Raw genomic sequence first — 20,441 nt, 5'->3', positions numbered from 1 at the left:
AGACAGGAAATGGGGGAAAGCTACAGGGGAAGACTCGCAGGCAAGCTGGCGACGGGCCGGGACTCGAACCCAGCAACGCGGCATATGTATGTGGTCCCCGGCTTCACCACTAAGCCACCCAGGCGCCCCGTCGTCTTCATTTCTTGGCAGCTCACAATTGTAGAGATGAAGTTCACATGCTGCTGGCTCCTCTGGTACCAGTTGGTCTTTCTTCACAATTGTGTGCGAAGCTGTAATAAAAACACTGAAAGAAGCAGTCAGTTATCTGTTGGGCTGCCAAGCCCAGCCATAGCTTTCCTTATATCCATTCGATTCTAACAAGTTTTTAATGCCTGTTAGAATACGATACTTTTTAAATCAATAGATGGCATGGATCGAAGTGAAGTTAAAACCCACGTTCAATCATCTGGTTTTAAGGTTACAGACAAACAGTGGGCAGACTGGAGAGCATAAACCAGCTAACTTTCTTCGGCAGGTTTAGTTCGCAGCTCTCTGCTGCCTCCTCCATCATACACCTTGGCCTCCACATACCTTCATTGTCTTTCTTCCCTCAAGTGAACTCTGTGGGCCAAACCCACCCCTGCTTGACTCTGACATCTGCCCTGGTTTGGAGACAGCTGGAGGAGCTACACCAGAGCAAAGCTGCAGGCCACAGTGGTGTCAGTGCCAAGCTTCTGAGGGCCTGTGCCAGTCTTGTGTCTGTGATCTTGAGTCACATTTACAACCTAAGAGAAGATGCCGGTATTACAGAAAACATCCTGTCTGGTTCCGCTGCCAAAGAACTCAACAACATTATCAACCAGGTGTCCTGAGAAGACTACTCCTGGCTCACCTAAGCCCACGAAAATATCTCTTGATCCTCCGCAGTTTGAATACACTGTGTCGTCTCCATTCCTGTTCAACTTGTTCACCTCAGACTTTGAGTACAATTCCGGGTCATTCCACCTATTGAAATACTCTGATGGTTCTGCAGTAGCTGGATGTGTACATGAGGAAGGAGGAGGCGTACAGAGCCCTAATGGATGAGTGCAAATAACATGGCAAGTGCCAGTTGTTGTTCCTGTTGCTGTTCCACATGTGTTTGTCCTGCAATAGGCATAAGTGATGAAAGTGGAAGAAGGTCCACCTTTGCTGTCTCAGAGGTTAGAAGAAGCCGCTCCCTCAATCTCAGGCCTAAAGAGAAGCAGGGAAGAGGACTGACAGGTAAGCACCAAGAGACAGAGGGGAAGTTATGAAGAAAACCCAGAGGAATATGCACCCTCAACCTCAGGCCACAGCTTCCTCACAACTAGGGATGGCAAGGAAAGATACAGAGTCGGTGCCTTCAGCATCAACACTCCACTCGTTTATAAACCAGAGAAATTGGGAGAGGATTTTGGTGTCCCCAATGTGGGATGAAGATGATGGTGAATCTGACTAGGGCTGCAGGACTGGAAAACTTTTAAATCTTTGCATTTGGCAAGGTTGGGTAGGTAGCATCTAGTGCCAGGGCCTATTTGTACATATTTGGGACTTGGATTTTTTTTCTTTGCAATCTTTGAGCTACAGCTTTCACGTTTGGCAGGTCTGGTGAAGTGCAAGGTTGTTTACTCATGTGTCTGGGTGGCTAAGCAGCAACATAGTTAACTACTTAAAAAAGATGGTTGTATTATATCTTTTTACATTGATGCTCCTTTTGAACTACAGTTCCAACATGCCTCTCATGCACAGCGCTGACCTAAACCTCATTTTAAAATGTTGATAAGAGAAGCTGGATGCTCTTCTGTTGAAACTGCAGTTGGAGCTAGAAGGTTAAGTTAAAACCCACCAACCAACCTGCCATTATCACAAACAGGCTTAATGAATCAGCTGCTCATGAAACCTTCATAATGGAAAGTGAAGTTAGGTAATACTGTATGTATTATTTTCTCTGCAACGGACAAAAGTATCCAGCAGAAGGCGCCATTACTCTAATAAAGAGTACACCACTAAGGACGCAGAACGTGCCAGGCCAGTGCAGGCAAGCGCAAACTTAAATTGCGTTACACAGCCAGCTGTCCTGAACTCGATCCAGATGACACAACAGTTAATGGTCCCGCGATCCACACCCGCTAGAACTGAGCTGCCACCGCTGTGTTGGCTCCACTCAGTGGCCTCTCTCTGATGGGCATTGAGCCCCGGGAGAAAACGAGCCTCGGCGCTGCAATTGTGTTATTATTGACCGGCGGTGAAGAAGCGGGTCGATAAGTAGATCAGATTTATTGACTTTCCGGATTTGCTACACAAATGTCAGAGAAGCCACAGTCTTCGGGACTGCACAGCGCGCATCTCATTTAGACGAAAGGAGCGCCAGACTGCGTGGCTACAAGTGCGCAATTTCAAGTAGAAGGTAAGGAGATCGTGCGAATTAAAGCCATGGATGCAGATGACATTTATTAGCAGTTTAAAGCTGTTGGGTTGTTTCAACAGGGTGTGCTATTTAATTAATAAGGCTGCAAGATGAAGTGAGTACCAGTGAAGATATGGAATGACACGTGAGCCTTTTTCAGCATCCTTATGCAGCTCCACCCCACCCACCCCTTTTTCCGCCTCTACTATTATTGACCTGCATTTGGCCACATGTAATCTGAGCGTATTAAAATAGTTTGTGTGAATGAATCTTACTATTGTGGACAAGTGAGTGGCCTCCTCTCGGTCTAATTCTGGCACAGGGGGGGAAGGTGTTGATGCACGGCTGGAATTACAGCGGTGGTTGCATCTGCTGCAGTGTGGAGCTGCAACAAGTTTATTATGCTGGAAGGAGGAGGGGGGGGGGCTTTAGTGGACTGAAGTGATGAAATGGTGACACCTTCAAGAGGGAATAAAGAAAAGTGACAGGTGCCAACTGCAGCATTAAGCTCTGGGAACAGATATAGTGTGCCAGTGTGTGTGATCGGTTTCCTTGTGTGTTTCAGGGAAAGTAAACCAGCAGCATGGACCTGGTGAATATTGCAGTGTCCTTTCACATCCTTCTATGTCCTGCATGGGCCTTATCTCATCACTCCTATATGAGCAGCATCCTCTCAGCCCGCTCAGGTAAGCTGTCCAACTGTGTGAGCACTTATATATTTCACTATATGTGATGCATGCTACTCTCTCTTCTCCTCTCAGCCTTCAGGTTCCTGAGTGAGCCGATGAGGTTTGACCCCTGTTGTCTCATGTCACCTCCTCCACCACCGCTCTTCCCTCCTCCGCCTCAGCTTTGGAAGAGGGGCAGCCCTGTATGTCTTCACAAACACCCACACACACACCTGCTTCCCTAATGCACCCTCCCCTACTTGCTTGATGTAGGCCACTGATTAGAAAAAAAAAATGTCTCTGATTATTTTTTTTACTGATCGAATGAAGGACAGCATCAGCCTGTTGGAGCCAGGTGTTTCTGAAGGAGAGGTGCAGAAAAAACCAAAGCCTGTGATACCAGGATGTTCACCTGGACCTCCAGGACCTCCAGGTCCACGTGGCCCAGAGGTAAGACTTTACTTAAAAAATAAATAAACTACTGCACGTCACCCTCCAAAAGCAGTTCAGAATGATTTAATCACAGAGCATCCATCTGACAGTGCAAGCAGGTGGCTGTAGCCATTTTAAGACTGCAGATGGATGTATTGTTAAACAAGCGTGAACCTTTTTAGTATCGATTTTTCTGCAAATGTACCGTGCTCATTATGGCATTTGTGAGATTTATATAAATTTTTCAGGGTCATAGTGGATTGCCCGGCATAAGAGGACCAAAGGGAGAGAAGGTGTGTGGTTTTTTTTTTTTTTTTTTTTTTTGGGGGGGGGAGTATGTCTCTAATGCAGTTTTCTGTAGAAACATTTGTGTGTGTCCTTGTGTTCTTGTGTGCTCTGACGAGCACTGATTCTTCTGCCCCTCCATTTGTCCTCCTCCAGGGAGAAATTGGACGTCCAGGGTTAAAGGTGAGCTGCTTCTCCTCTCCTGCACGTCATGCACTCTTCATCTCACTCTCTGGTCCATCTTACATGTCCTTGGTATAATGGGATCAGGATTTCTCCCACCCTCTGCCTCTGTGATGTGATTTGTCTATTGATGTGCTCAGAATATCCTCTGCAGCTGCTAAATGGGTCATGCTGCATTAGTCTCAGAAGCTGCCCCACAGCAAACTGTGATCACATCCCGAGTTGTCTCCCATTATCTTTACACTCCTCACCTTGCTGTTTTTTTCCCCCTCTTCTTTTCTTCTCCTCTGCTTCGTCTTCCTCTCACTCTCTTCCCTTTTTCTTGGCCTGGCTCCAGTAGTCCGCGTACCAAACTCTAGTCCTGCTGATCCAGCCTCTCCAGCACTCTACTTCTGCACTTTAATCTCCCTAAGTGCCTTTGCTCTTCATGATAAATCACTCCACACACACAGCAGGTCCACAGTGTCTCTACGGGCTGCAGTTTTAATGAAAGGCAGCTAAATGAAAGCATATCGCTAGCGTGGCAGCAGCTCCGCGATGCTTGTCCAGGTGTCACGGAGATGTGAGGCTGTTGTGTAACATTTTTGGCATTAGAGCTTTTATTCCTGTCCACTAATTAGCAGCACTGAGTAGCACTGCTGAGGCTTTGCTCATTTGTTTTCTGAAACTCTTTAAGCTTTGCAAACCATGCAATTAGTGCCGCTTAAAACAACAAGGCAAAAATCAGACTCTTAATGCCAAAAACAAATTTCAGTTTGCTGCAAAATTGTTCATGCAGTTTGGAGCAGAACACCAGCTTTTTGACCTTCACATCACTTTTAATGAAGCAGGAACAGAAATGTTACTGGTACTGATGGATTGTTTGTTTTTGTTTATTTTTTTAATTTTTTTTAGGGTCGGACTGGAGCTCCAGGCCTGCCAGGCAAACAAGGACTTCCAGGATGGCCTGGCCCACAGGGACCCAAGGCAAGTGTTAGGGCTCTGCACAAACACATTTTTGGGTATGTTTTTTTTTTATCACTCCTAATGTAGAAAGCCATACAATTATATTTTTTTCTAAGGGTGAGAAGGGTGATCCAGGACTCATGGGCTTACCAGGACTGAGGGGACCACCTGGAACAAAGGTCAGTGACATCTTTACAAGACCACATCTTTGACTTTTATTGAACTTTGTCTGCCTGAGCTATTCTTGCTTCCCTTACTCTGTCTTTTCAGGGTTTGCGTGGTCACAAAGGAGAGAAGGTGAGTTCCACATCACGTGTTCTGTACTAACTGCTGTTACTAAAAAGTGTTACATTCCACATTTTATCTTACTCCCCTCTTGCCATTTCTTTTTAAAAAGGGAACTCGTGGTGATCCCGGCCCAGCAGGCCCAAAAGGCGATAAGGTTTGATACATTTATCTTTTTTGGTTGTTGTTGTTGTTGAAGATCCTGATCATTTTGGACAGGGTCCTGTTACATTCGGCCCTTTTATGTTCGGCTGCGACACTGAGCACCCAAACTCCTGCTGTGTTTTCTTTAAATACTGGTTAAAAAAAGTTCATGTGACACTACATTTCAGTCCTTTACTTACTTTGTCTGTTTCAGAGCCAGAATAAATTAGCATTAAGTATGTCATAGGTATGCGCTATAATAAAATCTATATTCTCACATCAAGCTCCCATTCTGTCTCTGATTAGGGTTCCATCGGTTTGCCTGGGATGCTTGGACAGAAGGCAAGTGTAATTAAAGACTTAAGAGGTTTAAAGGTTTGATTTTATGCAGGTGTTCCTTAACTTTGTTTCTCTCAAAGGGTGAGAAAGGGCCAAAGGGAGAGTCAGGAGCTCCAGGGAAGAGAGGACCGACTGGACGTCCAGGGAAGAGAGGCAAACAGGTGCAATAAGTGCACAAGTTTGTTTGGCTTCCTCTTAAGTATATTATTTGATCTGTGTTTATAAGTTACATGTTGACATCAGATAGCTCACATTTTGGAGAATATAAACCCACAGGTGATGTGGGGTCTATTGCCTCACACACACACACACACACACACACACACACACACACACACACACACACACACACACACACACACACACACACACACACACACACTCTCTTTCCCATTGATTAGCATTATTTTGCACAGTTGATTTGTAATCTCTCTTCAGTGTGTATTTTCTAATATGCAGATCTTCCATCATTTGCACAGGGCATGAAGGGCCAGACTGGGTCCGCTGGAGTCATGGGCCCTCCTGGACCTCCAGGTCCTAACGGCCACCCTGGGCCACCTGGTCCTCCTGCCTCAGGTAAAGTAGCTCACAGACATAACACAGTCAGAAGAAATCAGCCACAAGTTATTGCACAGCATCATACTGGCCATGTGTGTGTCATCCAAGTTAATGTTTTTTTTAAACTTTGTGTTTCTTATAGGTCTCTATTTAGTAGGGGAAAAGGGGGAGAAGGGTCTTCCTGGTCCACCAGGACGCTGTAACTGTGACGTGGCTCTTGGACCAAATAATGCCCCTTTTGGAAGTTACACACAACGGCCGGGCACCAATAAAGTCACAGCAGTAAGACCACATCCTGTCACAATACTGTCATTCAATATTTAAATCAATTTGCTTTCACTGATCTTCGTGTGTGTGTGTGTGTGTGTGTGTGTGTGTGCACGCGTGCATGCATGCGTGCAGATATTTGTGGTAAACAGTGAGGAAGAGATGGGCCGTCTGCAACTAGACAATGCAATAGCATTCAGGAAGGATCAGAGGATGCTCTATTTTAAAGATAAAGATGGATGGAAGCCTATACAGGTAATATCAATCAAAGTATTTGCAACACTGAGCAGACGCAAACCAACTCTATGTACCGATGAAGAGTCAGCGCATATCCTTATCGTCACCTTGTTAAAATAACGGCCTAAGTCATTTTTTAATGAAATTTCTATTTTTCCTAGAGTTTTTTGTCTTTTTTGAAAACCCTTAAAAAAAAAAGACTTAGGCCATTATTTTAACAAGGTGAAGTTATGATTCTTCTAGCCCTTCCAGCCATTTCAGTCCACTGAGAAAGTCCCAGACAGAGTTGGCGTGTGCGGGGATGGAAAAGTGCAAGCCCAGCATGGAGAGGAGTGTGATGATGGAAACCAGATTGTCACCGATTCTTGTCTCAGTGAGTTGTGTGGTTCTTTTGTTAACTTGCCCCCCTGCAGAAATAGCCTGTATAGATTGAAAACTGGTATAATGAAAGAAGTTGATTTGAATGAGCAGATGTCCCTCTTTGCAATATCCAGCATATGTGAATTGAGACCAAAGTGTTTTTTGTTTATCTCTATTTAAAAAAAAAGTCTCAAACTACAAAGTAGATTGGCTTTGGTGCTGATGAGATCCCCTGCAGAGCATAACTGTAGTACACCACAGAGTCTGAGCCCACATGGCATAGGATGAAAGCTAGTAAGCACTGTGAAACCTTTCCTTGATCTTTCATTAATCTCAACCCTCTCTTTTTTCCTGCCATCCTCTCCCTACTCTCTGCTTCTGTTCAATTAAATTAGCAAGAAAATGCTGTATTGGCATCACTGAAGCAGACTGCAGTGCCAAAGAAATTAGTAATGTCTTCTCTCTCCCTTTCCTCCTTTGCCTTCTGCTGCCTCTCCTCACCTCCTTTCCTTTGTGACAGACTGTAAGTGGGCCTACTGTGGAGATGGCTACAGGCACGAAGGCATAGAGGAGTGTGATGGAAAGGACTTTGGTTACCAGACCTGCAAGTCTTATCTTCCCGGGTATGTTTACAGAGCACTCTCAGAACATAAATGCAGTGTCTGTTCATTTGGGGACACTTTGCTACATTTAGACACAGACCAGAGAACTCAAGATTTTTACATAGTATTAGATTCTTCGCCCTTACAGTGTAGTAATTAGCATTAGAGTGCAGTACCACTACCTACCATGTTGGAGTGTCAACAGTATAGTTATTAGCACTGGTTTAATTTGCACATATTGTTATAGTGAATTTTAAATTTGAAGCAATATTTTGCGGGCCGCACGGTGGTGCAAAAGTTACCACTGTTGCCTGACAGCAAGACAGTCTTGGGTTTGAGGCGGTCCACCAGCTGGCTGGGGCCTTAGTGTGTGGAGTTTGTTTGTTCTCCCCATGTCTGTGTGGGTTTTCTCTGGGTTTCTCTTCCTCCCACAGTCCAAAGACATGCACTAATTGGGGTTAGGTTAATTGGTGATTCTAAATTGCCCATGGGTGTGAATGGGAGAGTGGAGACAGGGTACACCCTGGACAGGCTGGCGACCTATCCAGGGTGTACCCTGCCTCACGCAGGGTAAATAATGTACGCTGTTACCATCAATTGCACTTGTTACAAACCGGTTTTCATGTCTTCTGCAGGTCTTTTGGGCATCTCAGATGCACTGACTCGTGCCTCATTGATTCTACTGGCTGCAAGTACTTCACCTGAATTCAGAGGTTTGAAAACAGCCTCAGCAGATCTTCGCAAATTCTCTTTAGGATCATTGTGATCAAAGGGATTGTACTTCAGATTTCAACTGAAGTCTCACCACTTAAAAAAAATAATAACTTACAGACTGAGAAAGAGTAGTTAAGGGAAGCTCTTGTGCCTGTTCTGAGCCACGAAAGGTCATGGGAGGTGTAATCTTTAACAGACCTCAGAGAACGGCTCTTTGCTAGTGTCACTTCATCGGCTGCAGCACTGTTATGGACACTGGAACTGGGGGAAACATTTTAATGATTTAATGTTTGTGTCATAGAAAATAGTTGTGTATGACTTGCTGACTGTTAATGCAGAAATAAGCTGTGCTATAAAGCACTTTTTAATATGAAAAAGAGGCAGTGATATTATAGATATATGTACTGTAGTATACAAATCAGGGGTATGTAAGTATGTCTATTCATGTGCAATATAATACAAAAAATGCAGTATATTCGTGAAGTTCAATGTTGTTATATTGCATGTAAAATTTTTATTTATTTAGTTATTTATTTTTAGTGCATGACATACTGCTTTAACCATTGCTGTAAATGTACAAGCCAAAGTGTGGCCTTTTACAAACGAATGTTCAAATGACTCAGATGGAAGAGATGGAAAATTAATGTCATATTTTTGCAACAATGGCAAAAAAAAAAGAGTAAAATTTTTGATTATTGCAGCAGCATGTGGATTATACATCAAATGAATCCAAAAATGAATTCAGTAAATTGTAATTAGAAGATAATCTGCCTGCATGACTGTACACTTCATGAAGCGCTGTACACTAATAAAGATTCATTCAGTTGGCGCCAAAGGAAAGTTGTGAGGGGCGTGTCTGTGGGTGGAGCTGCTGAAAAAAATCAGCCAATCAGAGGAAAACTTCCTGCAGCAACTTGAGTAATGGAGCGTCTCTGCCACGTAGAGGACCAGCTGCACGCTTTTATGCTGCTGCATGTTTGCTAGAAACTTTTTAGCTGTTCATTCGTCCTGCTGTTTCCTCTGAAAGTTGACGGTGTCAGCATGCTGCTGGTTGTGCTGAGCTGGCTCTGCGCCTTCGTGCTGGTGTCTGTCAGCAGCGGGGGAAAGCTGCCTGAAGCTGAGGTGACCATAGAAGTTCTGCACAGACCCTTCCTCTGTCACCGAAAGTCTAAGTATGGAGACATTCTGCTGGTGCATCATGAAGGATACTTTGAGAATGGGACCATGTTTTTCTCCAGGTTTGTTTCATGACTGACGCGAGGCTTATAACACTCAAATATTATTATGCCATTGTCAAATAAGCTATGAAGGAGTAGACATTCAGAGACATTCTCTGTCTCCAGTCTAGTTTCATAAACCGCTTTTATAGATTTGAAATGTATGTATCAGCCAGCTTTGGTTTTGTGGCTTTAGGTTTTAGAACAGCATCAGTCTGATTAAGGAGTCTGTAATAATCCTTATTTGTCTTATGATATGATTTCGTGCAGCCTCCTGTTCATCCAGTGTTTAAGACAAGCTGTTTTAGCTCTTCTCTCTTAAAGCCACCTGTTTTCTGATTGGCTGCCCATCTCAAATTTAAGGTTTCAACACTGGGTGGGTTGGAGAAGGAGATTCCTCCTCTTTAATAAATACTTTATTTATTCCATAAATGGGAAATAAAAAATATAATGTCATCTGGCAGATGCCTCTCTGCCTTATTCAGGTTCAAAAGCAGGTGACTCCTACCAAACCGCGCCCCATAATCATTCACTAGTTCTCTGTACTCCTGCTCCTGGCCATCACCTATACATCCATCACTGCAGAATCATCAGAGTATTTCTGTAGGTGGTATGACCCGGAGTTATACTGAAAGTCTGACATGTACAACATGAACAGGAAGACTGGAGACAGCACAGTCCCCTGTGGAGCTCCTCTACTGCACATCATCAAATCAGACAAACAGTCTCACACTCTGGAGCCTCTCTGTGAGGTAGTCGATAATCCATAAGATGGCAATCATGTACTGACATTTCCTGTAGCTTCTGAATCATGTTAAATGCACTTGAGAAATCAAAGAAGGTGATCCTCACAGTGCAGCAGGTAGATGACTGCATCATCGATTCCCAGATTTGTTATGTATGCAAAGTGCCGAGGGTCAAGATGTTTTCACCTGTGGTCTCAGGTGTGCCGAGACTTGTCTCACTGATAAATTAATCACATCCGATATGATGTGCTCGATAATTGTTAAGCTCCAGTGAAGGAGAAGGGCAAAAATCACTGCAGGTAAAGCGGGTGTGTGGTGAAGGAGGAGCCATCAGAGTGCCCTCTGCTTCACCCTTAGATCATGCTGCACGCTCCTCAGTTCTGACAATGAAGGCTTTCTTCTTTTTATTAAGCAGGGCTTTCAGGTCCCCAGTGATCTGAGGATTATTGTTCTTAAAGCCGCATATTCCGTGATGGAGCCGGTCAAAATGTTACTGTCCTCTCAATGGGGTTCATTAGTGGGGAGTCATAATCTTTGACATCACATAGAGCCTGTAATAGAAAAAAACTGCCTGAATGGAGCATTTAGAGCAGTCTGCAGCCTGAGTTTTTAGCTCATGGACTGACATCATTATTTGAAACTTTGACCATGTTTTATGCGTAAGTTTTTGTCTTTGAATGACATCTGTGGAACCTTCTCATAATCTGTTTGTCTCCAGATCTCTAACTTCTCACTATTTCTGCGTTTTTTGTTTGTTCACCAGTCGAGTTGAGGGTGACAAGCAGCCAATCTGGTTCACTCTGGGCATCAGAGAAGCAATCAAAGGCTGGGATAAAGGCCTGCAAAACATGTGCTCTGGAGAGAAGAGAAAACTTGTCATACCTCCAGCACTGGCCTACGGGAAGGAAGGAAAAGGTACAGAAGCTTCATCGATATCTAAGACGTTTCACTGCATGCTTTATGACGCAGTCTTCCTAGTGTCTCCAGTTGTCAAAATGTGACATTGTTATGCACACACCTTATTATACTTGTCTTTCTTGTTCTGAATGGCTTTTTAGGACTCCTACACTGAATGAAGGTTCCATTCAGTGACGTTAGTCCACTTTTTCTCTACATGGAGCATGTGACCAATACTGTGCTTTTTTTTCTCTGGTAAGCACAAACCACCCTAACCCATAACATCTGTCTTTTCTGTTCTTAACTAACCTTTCCAGTGGCAACAGACCCTGGAATGACTTGATAGCACTCACAACAAAAGTTTCTGTTTCTAATTAACATTTGCCAACTGTGTTCTTCATACTGAGCCATGCTTACAGGAACGTTTGGCAATATCCAGCTTCCGTTTGAACTGACTTCTTGACCTGTTACTCTCCCATTGTCTCTGTTTAGGTAAGATTCCACCTGAAAGCACACTTACCTTTGTCATCGAGGTACTAGAGATCAGAAATGGACCCAGGTCACATGAGTCCTTCCAGGAAATGGACCTCAATGATGACTGGAAGCTCTCCAAGCATGAGGTGAAGACAACCATTGGGGGGAAAAAAAAAACCCGTCAAACATATGAAGTTACATAGATCAGTTACCTATACCTTCTAGCATGGCTTTTAAGCCTTCATAATTAAACATCGAAGCTCTTATAGTGTGTCACATAATGGCTGGAAAATGTCCTTCTGGACTTTATTTTTCTTTATTCAAAGGGGGGGAAAAGTGTTTTTATCAGTTATGTTTGTATCTCAGTCACACTCAGTCCTCCTGTTCTTTTTTTTTTTTGTGTGTGTGTGTGTGTCTGCCAGGTGAAAGAGTATCTGAGGAAGGAGTTTGAGCGTCACGGCTACCCTCCCAATGACACTCTACATGAGAACATGGTGGAGGATATCTTTGCCAAAGAGGATGAGAACAAGGACGGTTTTATATCATCCAGAGAGTTCACTTACAAACACGATGAACTGTAAAGTCCCACAAAGCGCTCGCTTGTGCTTCATGGCGGAAACACTTGTCAGAGACTCTTTGAGGTTATTTTTTGACTGTTTCTGCTTTGTGTGGAACTGTAAACCATCCTGTGTGAAGCTGTGTGTGGTTTAAGTGTAGAGCTAAGGAGTTGAAGCAGATTGTTTTATTTTTTTGTTTCCTTATAAAACGCTGCTTTGGGACCATTGTCAATAAAGTTTTCCTAACTTTAAACCCTTAAAACACTGCAGCACATTTTGCATTAAAGACATCAGGCCAGGGTTAAAAGGGTCCGCACTGATTCCATGTTGATTATCATCTTTTTTTTAGACAGTATGTCCACTGTTTGCAGTCACAATGCATCCTTTTGTTAGATGATGTCAGAAGATAACTGTTACTAAATTTGCCTCTGAAACCCTCTTCCGAAGGAAATCAGATTTGTGCAGTTTAGTGTTTGTAGATCCAATCTGATCCCTTCATCTTGAAGGGAAAACTGGGTGTGTCTGTGGGGTTAATGACAAACAGACCTGTGACTTTGTTTTGGAAAAGTTCTGGAGGGACAGAACTCAATCCTGTTCAATCCTTCCACAAAGGTCCCAGTTTTTCGAGGTAGCCCCTTGGGGAAAATTGATTGCCCACCCATGTAAATAACACCTTTTTCGTGATTGAAGTGCTCCCAGTAAAACAGCAAACACAATAATGAGGCTGTAGAACAGGTACACTTCCAGCTGTGTTTCACAAGTCAAAATATTTGTGAGAAAGCTGTCGGTGCTCAAACAATCTATCGTTCATCTCTTGGATCTGTGATTTGTTCCCCCACCCATCACCTTTTTCTGACATTTACAAAAATATACATATTTTTAGGCAAACGTGTGGCGACTGAATGAATGTTTAGCTTTACCTGTTACTTTAACAGTGTTTTGAGATCTTACAAGAGTTTGACAAAACACTTTAGGCTGTCCTGTTTCTGCAGCTTTTGGGCTTGTGTGAATGCATCAGGAGACTGAACTCAAAAAGCAAAGGACTAATGTTTAAGGAAGATACATTTATTAGTTTTTACTTTCAAAACAGTCCAGTGGCTGTGTAAAGTTTTAAGTCGCTTTGGTTTATTTGTTGATGACAGATTGAACCAGCAGGTGGCGCTGTCTTCCCGTGTGTTAGTGTTGGTTAATACATGAGGGAGAGAAAATGGTACACCTAGTTGCCTAATTACCTCCACAAGGCAAAGAGCTGAGACTGAGGTATGTTTGCTTGTCTATAGCAACACAGTGGTAGTTACTGCAGTAACAAAAAAAAGCCTGCTTGAATGCAAATTTGTACAAGTGTATAGAGGCAATGTGTAACATATTACAAACTGTGTCAACAGTCATGTTATGGTTAATGGAAAACGCTGTTCTTGTAGCCTGTGTAGAGAGTCTGTATGCAGCTTATGAGCATGAGTAGGGCGAGCCCTTCTCCTCCTCTCACACATACAAAACATTCCACACTTGAAAAGGTCAGAGGTCACATAGAATAAGATGGGTCCCTGTTTGACAGTTGCATATGCACAACCACACACAAAGCCTCTATCCACGCAAGTCCATGGTAGTGTCATTATGATCATGAGCAGTCATAAGAAGGAGAAGGAATACTGAGATTTTTCTTTTTGCTGTGTGTCAGGGTGCTGAGATCCTGACTCATCGGAGGTGTGTCCTGATCCCTGGGGGGTTGGGGTTCACTGTACAAGCACAAGGAGGAAGAAAAATAGCAAACTCAAAAGATGAGACCAAAGTGCTGTGAAAAGCTGAGGAGTAATGAGTGTGCTTTGTGGCTACCTCTGTTTTCTTTGCTGGGGTAGATCCGTGGAAAAGGCTTGAATTCGTCGGGTGGGGGTAAGTCTTCTACTGGGTGGAACTGGAACTTTGATTCAAAGTCATCCGCTGGAGTAAAGATCAAATTAGAAGCTCCTATCTTGTTTCCATTCCCTTATGCCCCAGCTGAGCATCAAAAACTAACTTTCAAAGTACTCACATTTAAAATAATAAAAACAAAAACTCATTTAATATGTTAAATCCTGTAATTTTTTAAAATGCCCGTCTTACCTAAGCTGTGAAGATGTCCATTCCTGAGACTGGATGGGGGCAGGGGAGGAGGAGGAGGAGGAGGAATGCGGGTAGACAACTCTGTGGTGGGAGACCGGGCAGGAGGAGCTGGAGGAGGAGCCAGCCGACCCACACCTGTTAATAAGAAGAGTAGGACATCAGCAGAAGAACAACATTTATGATAAAAACAGAAAATATAATCATATGGATTGATCTAACTCTAACTCAGACCGTGGCCATATCTGAAGTTTTCTCTGAGATAAAGCAGTTACACAACACATACTTCTACTTTTAATAATTATCTGTAACAGCTGCAAGTTTCCAACCTATTGGTTGAAAGTTTCTGATACAGAACAACAGCACAGCTAAAAATGACTAGAAATATTTCTAACTTGGAAATATATATCGCCTAGAAATATATAAACTGAAAGACGCTGAATTGTATAGAAGTCTGACCCCAAAAAATGACCCCACTACTCACCTGATTTGACCTCAGTAAACACTTTCCTAATAAGTTCATGACCTTAAGCTTGAGTTTCAGTGGTTGCTCATTTTGTAACTCACAGTCCCATTTAGAGTAAAGTATGACCAGGTATGATTTATGGCTCTCTTGTGATTCACAAATCGGTACCGTATGATTGTGTAGCACCCCTTGGTTTCTCGGGTCCCCCCCCAGTCATCAAGTCCAGTTTTAAAAAAAAAACAGATGGTATTGGTGAAATGTGTGAAGACTGAGGCTTCACAACAATACTTCACTAACCAGTCGGTGAGCTCACAGCAGCTACAACCACCTTTTATAAACTATGACTGGGCCCTTTTTTAGGCCACTTCCTTAGTTGAAACTGTTCACGCTGGCTCTATTTATGTGAGTGAATATTATGTGAGTGAATATTTTCTCACATAACCAGAGAAAAGATCTTCCAAAGACATGAAGGAAGCATTTTTTTACATCCTGTGGTCCACCTACCTGCACTCCTGGGCACAGCTGGTGGCCGTCTAGTGGGAGCGTTGCAAGGGTATGAGGGAGGCAGAGTGCGCATGGCTGGGGAGGGCACTGGAGCCACCTTGGGTGGTGGTGGAGGTAGGGTGGTCGGGCAGCTTGGTGTAAAGGAAGCTGGGAGAGGGGGAGGAGGAGGTGGTGGAGGAGGAGGAGGTCCCAGAGGGCTGTCACGAAGAATGGGGAACCTTGAAGTTTCAGGGTAGACTACAGGTGAAGGTGGAGAGTAGAAACACCCTGAGGAACGGTCCCCTGGGACAGCTGATAGAGGCTGGACAGTTGGTGGTGGTGGAGGAGGAGGAGAGGGCTGGGTGACAGATGTGTGTTGTGAGTGCTGGACGGGGAGCCAAGTGGGCTTGGTAGACTGGTGTGGAGGGGGAGGGGGAGGGCAGGAGGGAAGAGGGGGGGGCTTGTTACCTGGCCGGTCCTGGGAGCCATGAAGTGGGAGAGGAGCAGAGGGAGGGACAGGTGGAGGGGGAGTGGAAGCAGGGAAAGAAAGTGGGTGCTTGCTGCTGTAAGAAGGGGAGGGAGGAGCAGAGACCGAGGGGGCGAGCAGGCGGTTGATGGAAATTTGGAGCTCCGCTTTCCTGTCGGGTTCAGCAAGGCTGCTGGAGTCGGACGATGAAGGAGGGTTCCACAGCGGCTTCAGGGAGACCGATGAGCTCGATCGAGACACTTAAACATTAAAACAAACCCACACAAAGGGGTTATTTTGAAGGCAAAAAGGTTATTGTGACTATGAATGGGTAAGTGTGTCCAAACATTTGACTGGTACTGTGTAGATATGCATGAAAATATGTCATTTTGCACCAACCTTGGGTTTTGCCTGCTAAGTCTCTTTGTCCTATAGGCCTGAGTGTGGGGAACCCTGCAGCAAATAGCCCACTCAAAGACGGTCCCACAGGTGCCATCCCACCTGATGAGGCCTGAGGAGCACCAGCATTTCCAGCTACATCTCCAGTGCTAGCCTTGGAATCTGGGGAATACCATATGCACACATTCATTACAGAAATAACAGCAGTCAAAAAAAAAGGGGGGGGGGGGGCTCTTTTAATGCAATATTTGTTTTAAGCTCATTATAACAAACCAGCATGAAGCAACTCTTAATGAAAATTTTAACAACTTTAAATTTCATGTACCCAGGAGAAACATCACACATTTTTTACACACTTTCTAAAAACATTATGAAATTCATTAAACTTAATGTATAATATGTAGAAAATCAATTGATCTGTGCTATAATAAGAATTTATTATATGCCTTTCCTACTGTGTCAATTCAATTCAGTGTTATTTATATCGCAACAAACAGTCACTTCAAGGTACATAATATTGTAAAGTAAAGACCCTACAATAATACAGAGAATACCCAACAGTCAAAACAACCCCCTATGAGCAAGCACTTGGCGACAGTGGGAAGGAAAAACTCCCTTTTAACAGGAAGAACCAGGTTCAGAGAGGGGGAGTCATCTGCTGCTACTGGTTGGGTCAGATGTGTCAGTGTATATAGCAGCTGTCTGTCTGTTCTTCCTGCATCTTTATCAGCTATAGGGCATTCCTTCCTGTCCTGTGTGTGTTTAAATATAACAACAACACCCCCACAGACCCCGAGTCTTCTCCCCTTCCTTGTCTTCTTTTATATGTCAAGTGTTTCACGATAACACATAACACTGGCATAATTCAAACTGTAGACACACACTATAGGAAGCGCCCATTCAAGTATGAGAGTGGCCAAGTCAGCCCTACAATAAAGGGAGTAACATTTATCCAACACACACTGAGTGTGTCTGTGTAGGTGCATGCTAGAGGACAGCAAGGCTGTGGGACTTACTACTGACGACAGGGGCGCTGCGGTCATTGACCTGCGTGACTTTCCTGAGCTTGGTTCCTTTCTGGATGTCAGCCAACAGGGCATTCCTTCCACCTCCTCCACCACCTCCTCCTACTCCTCCACAAAATTGCAGCTTGGGAGGCTCTAATGGACACTGTCCAAGAAGAAAAACAGAGCTTTGAAATTCAAAAACATCACCTTGGATTAAAAAATAAATAAATAAACACAAGTTTCTGACATTATACACTGTACACTTAAAAACAGTGACACTTTAAGCATTAATTAACTGAACTGTTAGTATGCAGCTGAGGTGAGGCTATTATGCAAAGGTTTTGAGGTGTAACAAGAGGGAGAAAGTATGTAAACAAGAAAAAGAGTAAGAGTGGAGAGGATCATTTTTGTTCACGCAGACAGAAGTAACTGCTGTATCCAGAATCTACTGAGCCATGTCTTTGCCTCGTTCACTGGCTGCAGCAGCTCACTTAACAAGAGGACACTGTGAGCCTGCTGTGGTAACATAACACTCTTTTGCTACTGAGAATCTGCTGTCTGTGTGTGTGTGTGTGTGTGTGTGTGTGCGCTAGCTCAATCAATAATGCAAATGAGCTCCAGATGGTTGACGATCAGCAAGAAGGACACAATGAATGTTTACAATTGCCTAAGAGACAGTTGGAGATTAAAGAAATAAGAAAAGTATTATACCTGTGGCAGGGGGGCACTAGGTGGTGGTGGAGGTGGCGGGGCCACTGGCGGAGGAGGAGGGGGTGGTGCCGGCATGCCTCGACCTCAAATACCTGTTGAAGACAAAGCGCACTTCTATTGCTGGAAACAAAGTTTCCACCCTCGATGGAGTGCTTCGAGGTTTTTGTGGCAGAAGTGGCTACTGTGTAACGGGGCCCATTCAATGACCTCTCACCCTCTTCCCTGAACAGGAAGAGCTTTCCCCACCATACAGCACAAAACAGGAAACAGCAAGCACTCCATCCTCTCCAGAGAAATCTGACACATCTCCTCTGGCCCTGCTCCTCTTCTTCCCACAATGCCCCATGGCAGACTACTTTGGGCAAGAACAATGGCGAGTGTTGTGTGAACAGTAGTGGACCCTTACCCTTTATTCAGTTCAGTGTCCAAAGGCATTTACTGCAGTAACTTCATGGAAAAGAAATTTAGGAAAGTGCAGAAAAACAGGGTGCAAACACATTGTTCTATTTTTTTATGTTTTTTAGATTATTCTGAACATACAGTACCAGTCAAAAGTTTGGACACACTGTATAACTGTGTAAAGGAAGTCTTCAAGCGCAAGTGGTTCAGTAATCAAAGCCCCACTAAATGTCCACTACAACAACGTTCCAGAAACAGCTTGTGTTCAGAGTCATGTCACATCTCTCAACTTCTACAGCTAGTAAATGGTCCACAGTGACCGTCGCTGACATGTCCACCCACCATCTTGACATCATGCATTTTTAATAAGTTGTCTGCCGTGGCTGACGGGCTGAAAACAGCCTGAGGTTTGTACACATTCGGCTCCCTGTGGAATCTGCACATGCTGCTTCTTAGCAATCTAATAAAGCACACAACAGAACCTGTTTTTGCTGAACGCATCTGTCTTGTCAACTGCATTGGAGGAAGATAACTAAGTACAATGACTGAAGTATACTAATATATTTATAATATACTATTTGAGTATTAAAATTTTAGGCAGTTACAAGTTTCCATACCCTTTCCATCCACTGATTTCCACATGGGGTAATTAATTAAGAAACTGAGGGATTGGGTGTTTCTGGAGGGGTGAAGAAAATTTGCTTACTCCTTAATCTATTTTAAATCCTCTTGTATTAGACAAGATGGCACTGTAAACATATGATGACCTCACAGAATGATTCCTTGTTGTGTATTAACAACTAAACAGCATAGAAAGTCTGCTGCAGTTACCTTAAAATGCAACATACACATTTATCTGACCGTAAAATATCCAGAGACATCAGATATGATATTAAAAACACTAACAGGAAACATTTTACTACACAATAAGTACTTACAATTACAATTAGTACATACCTTTATTTGAGAAAGTTTCTTAATGAGGGACTTTTTGAAATGTAAGTAAAGGATCTCAATACAGCAACTGTTTTTGTGCGTGTGTGTGTGTGTGTGTGTGTGCAGTTCATGCTTCCTCTCTCTGCAGCCCGCAGGCTGTCCTCAGTTGCTATTTCTATCTTCATAACTGTGTCAAGCAGCCTCTGTGACACTGCCAGTTTAGCTGTCCGAAGGGGCAAAGCTGGACACTGGTTAGCTGAGCTCTTGCAGAACAGGTGGGACAGCGAGTGAGGTGAGTGCACCTCTCACAGCAGTGAAAATCAAACTATAGTTGGGTTCTAAGATTTTTCTTTGACCCCAGGTTTAGCTTGATCTTCCTGAGAACGAAGATCTGATGTGACAGCTGCTGCAGTATAAACAGGAAGGTTCACACATTTATTTATTGATTCATTATTTTACTTTTTTAAAAAACTTTTTTGTAAAAGATATGCAAAACGCTGCAGTTCCTTATTTATCGTAACGGTAGGACTTTATTCCATATTTTATTTGTCCCATATTCCATATCTTTAAAAATACCAACCATGGAACAGTTGAATTTATTTATTTATTTACTTTAATACTCACTTACCCATAAAATTAAAACTTTGTCGTTTAAAGTAGCAGTAAAGACTGGAGCTCAAATACATCTATATGCAACTGACGCCAACAAACACTGGGTGCCCCTGAAGCTCAAGGAGCTCGAACAAATGCAGGTCATCTGCTGTGAACAGTCCTATCTGAACTTGTATTTTTCAGTATTTCGTTGCAAAGTTTTATAGGAATAAAAACATCAGCCCCTCATATGCAAAAGTGCAATAATTAAGAAATTACCATACCTTAAAAGATGTCAGAACTTCACCTGTTTGCAGAGAGAGCTTCAGCCTGATGCGTAGCACAGTGCCCTCTTCATAGCGGTACAGTTGTGAGAAAGTTCCCAAGTTATTTTTAGTCGAATGAGGACACTTCTTATCAAACGCCCGGGTTGTCAACAGCTGAACGTTGTGGCGCTCCTGCAAATATCTCCCCAAAAAAAGTTCCACAAACTTTTATTTTTGCTTTATTTCTGTGTCCAAAGCGGAGACGCTGAAGACATTACAGCACAATAGCTCTGGCTGTTTGCGGTTTATTCCCTTGGGACCGCGCAGAGCCAGAGGCGCACA

At 43.5% G+C, this 20,441-nt stretch overlaps 3 protein-coding genes across 4 annotated transcripts; 2 read left to right on the top strand and 1 right to left on the bottom strand.

The window, feature by feature from the left end:
• The first annotated feature begins 2,053 nt into the window (after positions 1–2,053).
• Positions 2,054–9,175, top strand: LOC115788352 (acetylcholinesterase collagenic tail peptide-like). Its single transcript, XM_030741332.1, has 18 exons — positions 2,054–2,368; positions 2,934–3,054; positions 3,130–3,239; positions 3,367–3,486; positions 3,717–3,761; positions 3,910–3,936; positions 4,831–4,902; positions 4,998–5,060; positions 5,152–5,178; positions 5,279–5,323; positions 5,617–5,652; positions 5,730–5,810; positions 6,129–6,225; positions 6,350–6,489; positions 6,610–6,729; positions 6,955–7,084; positions 7,592–7,694; positions 8,309–9,175. The coding sequence occupies exons 2-18, from the start codon at positions 2,952–2,954 to the stop codon at positions 8,376–8,378; spliced, it is 1,389 nt and encodes a 462-aa protein (XP_030597192.1). The 5' UTR covers positions 2,054–2,368; positions 2,934–2,951; the 3' UTR covers positions 8,379–9,175.
• A 138-nt stretch (positions 9,176–9,313) lies between these two features.
• LOC115788535 (peptidyl-prolyl cis-trans isomerase FKBP14-like) lies at positions 9,314–12,565 on the top strand. Its single transcript, XM_030741598.1, has 4 exons — positions 9,314–9,625; positions 11,114–11,265; positions 11,740–11,867; positions 12,144–12,565. Exons 1-4 carry the CDS (start codon positions 9,429–9,431, stop codon positions 12,300–12,302), a joined length of 636 nt encoding a protein of 211 aa, XP_030597458.1. The 5' UTR covers positions 9,314–9,428; the 3' UTR covers positions 12,303–12,565.
• Positions 12,566–13,327: 762 nt separating this feature from the next.
• On the bottom strand, positions 13,328–20,391 carry wipf3 (WAS/WASL interacting protein family member 3). 2 transcript variants are annotated; one of them, XM_030741405.1, is made up of 8 exons: positions 20,118–20,391; positions 17,908–17,999; positions 17,206–17,359; positions 16,190–16,351; positions 15,346–16,050; positions 14,379–14,513; positions 14,112–14,216; positions 13,328–14,014 (listed from the first exon to the last, which is right to left on the bottom strand). In XM_030741405.1, exons 2-8 carry the CDS (start codon positions 17,980–17,982, stop codon positions 13,974–13,976), a joined length of 1,377 nt encoding a protein of 458 aa, XP_030597265.1. In that variant the 5' UTR covers positions 17,983–17,999; positions 20,118–20,391; the 3' UTR covers positions 13,328–13,973. The 2 variants fall into 2 exon arrangements, with proteins under 2 accessions (XP_030597265.1, XP_030597266.1); XM_030741406.1 differs by having other exon boundaries at positions 20,141–20,391.
• Between the last annotated feature and the right edge of the window lie 50 nt (positions 20,392–20,441).

This window comes from Archocentrus centrarchus, chromosome 11 (assembly GCF_007364275.1).
Source record: "Archocentrus centrarchus isolate MPI-CPG fArcCen1 chromosome 11, fArcCen1, whole genome shotgun sequence".
NCBI lineage: Eukaryota > Metazoa > Chordata > Actinopteri > Cichliformes > Cichlidae > Archocentrus > Archocentrus centrarchus.
Note: the sequence above shows the minus strand (reverse complement) of the source record. Positions and strands in the feature narration are given on the sequence as shown.

Coding starts and splice junctions, on each gene's coding strand:
- LOC115788352 (XM_030741332.1), top strand. CDS start 2,952: ATGGACCTGGTGAATATTGCAGTGTCCTTTCACATCCTTCTATGTCCT. Junction 5,061..5,151: donor GGGGACCACCTGGAACAAAG/GTCAGTGACATC, acceptor CTGTCTTTTCAG/GGTTTGCGTGGTCACAAAGG. Junction 7,695..8,308: donor TGCAAGTCTTATCTTCCCGG/GTATGTTTACAG, acceptor TGTCTTCTGCAG/GTCTTTTGGGCATCTCAGAT.
- LOC115788535 (XM_030741598.1), top strand. CDS start 9,429: ATGCTGCTGGTTGTGCTGAGCTGGCTCTGCGCCTTCGTGCTGGTGTCT. Junction 9,626..11,113: donor GGGACCATGTTTTTCTCCAG/GTTTGTTTCATG, acceptor TTTGTTCACCAG/TCGAGTTGAGGGTGACAAGC. Junction 11,868..12,143: donor GGAAGCTCTCCAAGCATGAG/GTGAAGACAACC, acceptor TGTGTCTGCCAG/GTGAAAGAGTATCTGAGGAA.
- wipf3 (XM_030741405.1), bottom strand. CDS start 17,982: ATGCCGGCACCACCCCCTCCTCCTCCGCCAGTGGCCCCGCCACCTCCA. Junction 17,360..17,907: donor CTAGTGCCCCCCTGCCACAG/GTATAATACTTT, acceptor CTTCTTGGACAG/TGTCCATTAGAGCCTCCCAA. Junction 16,051..16,189: donor CTTAGCAGGCAAAACCCAAG/GTTGGTGCAAAA, acceptor TTAATGTTTAAG/TGTCTCGATCGAGCTCATCG.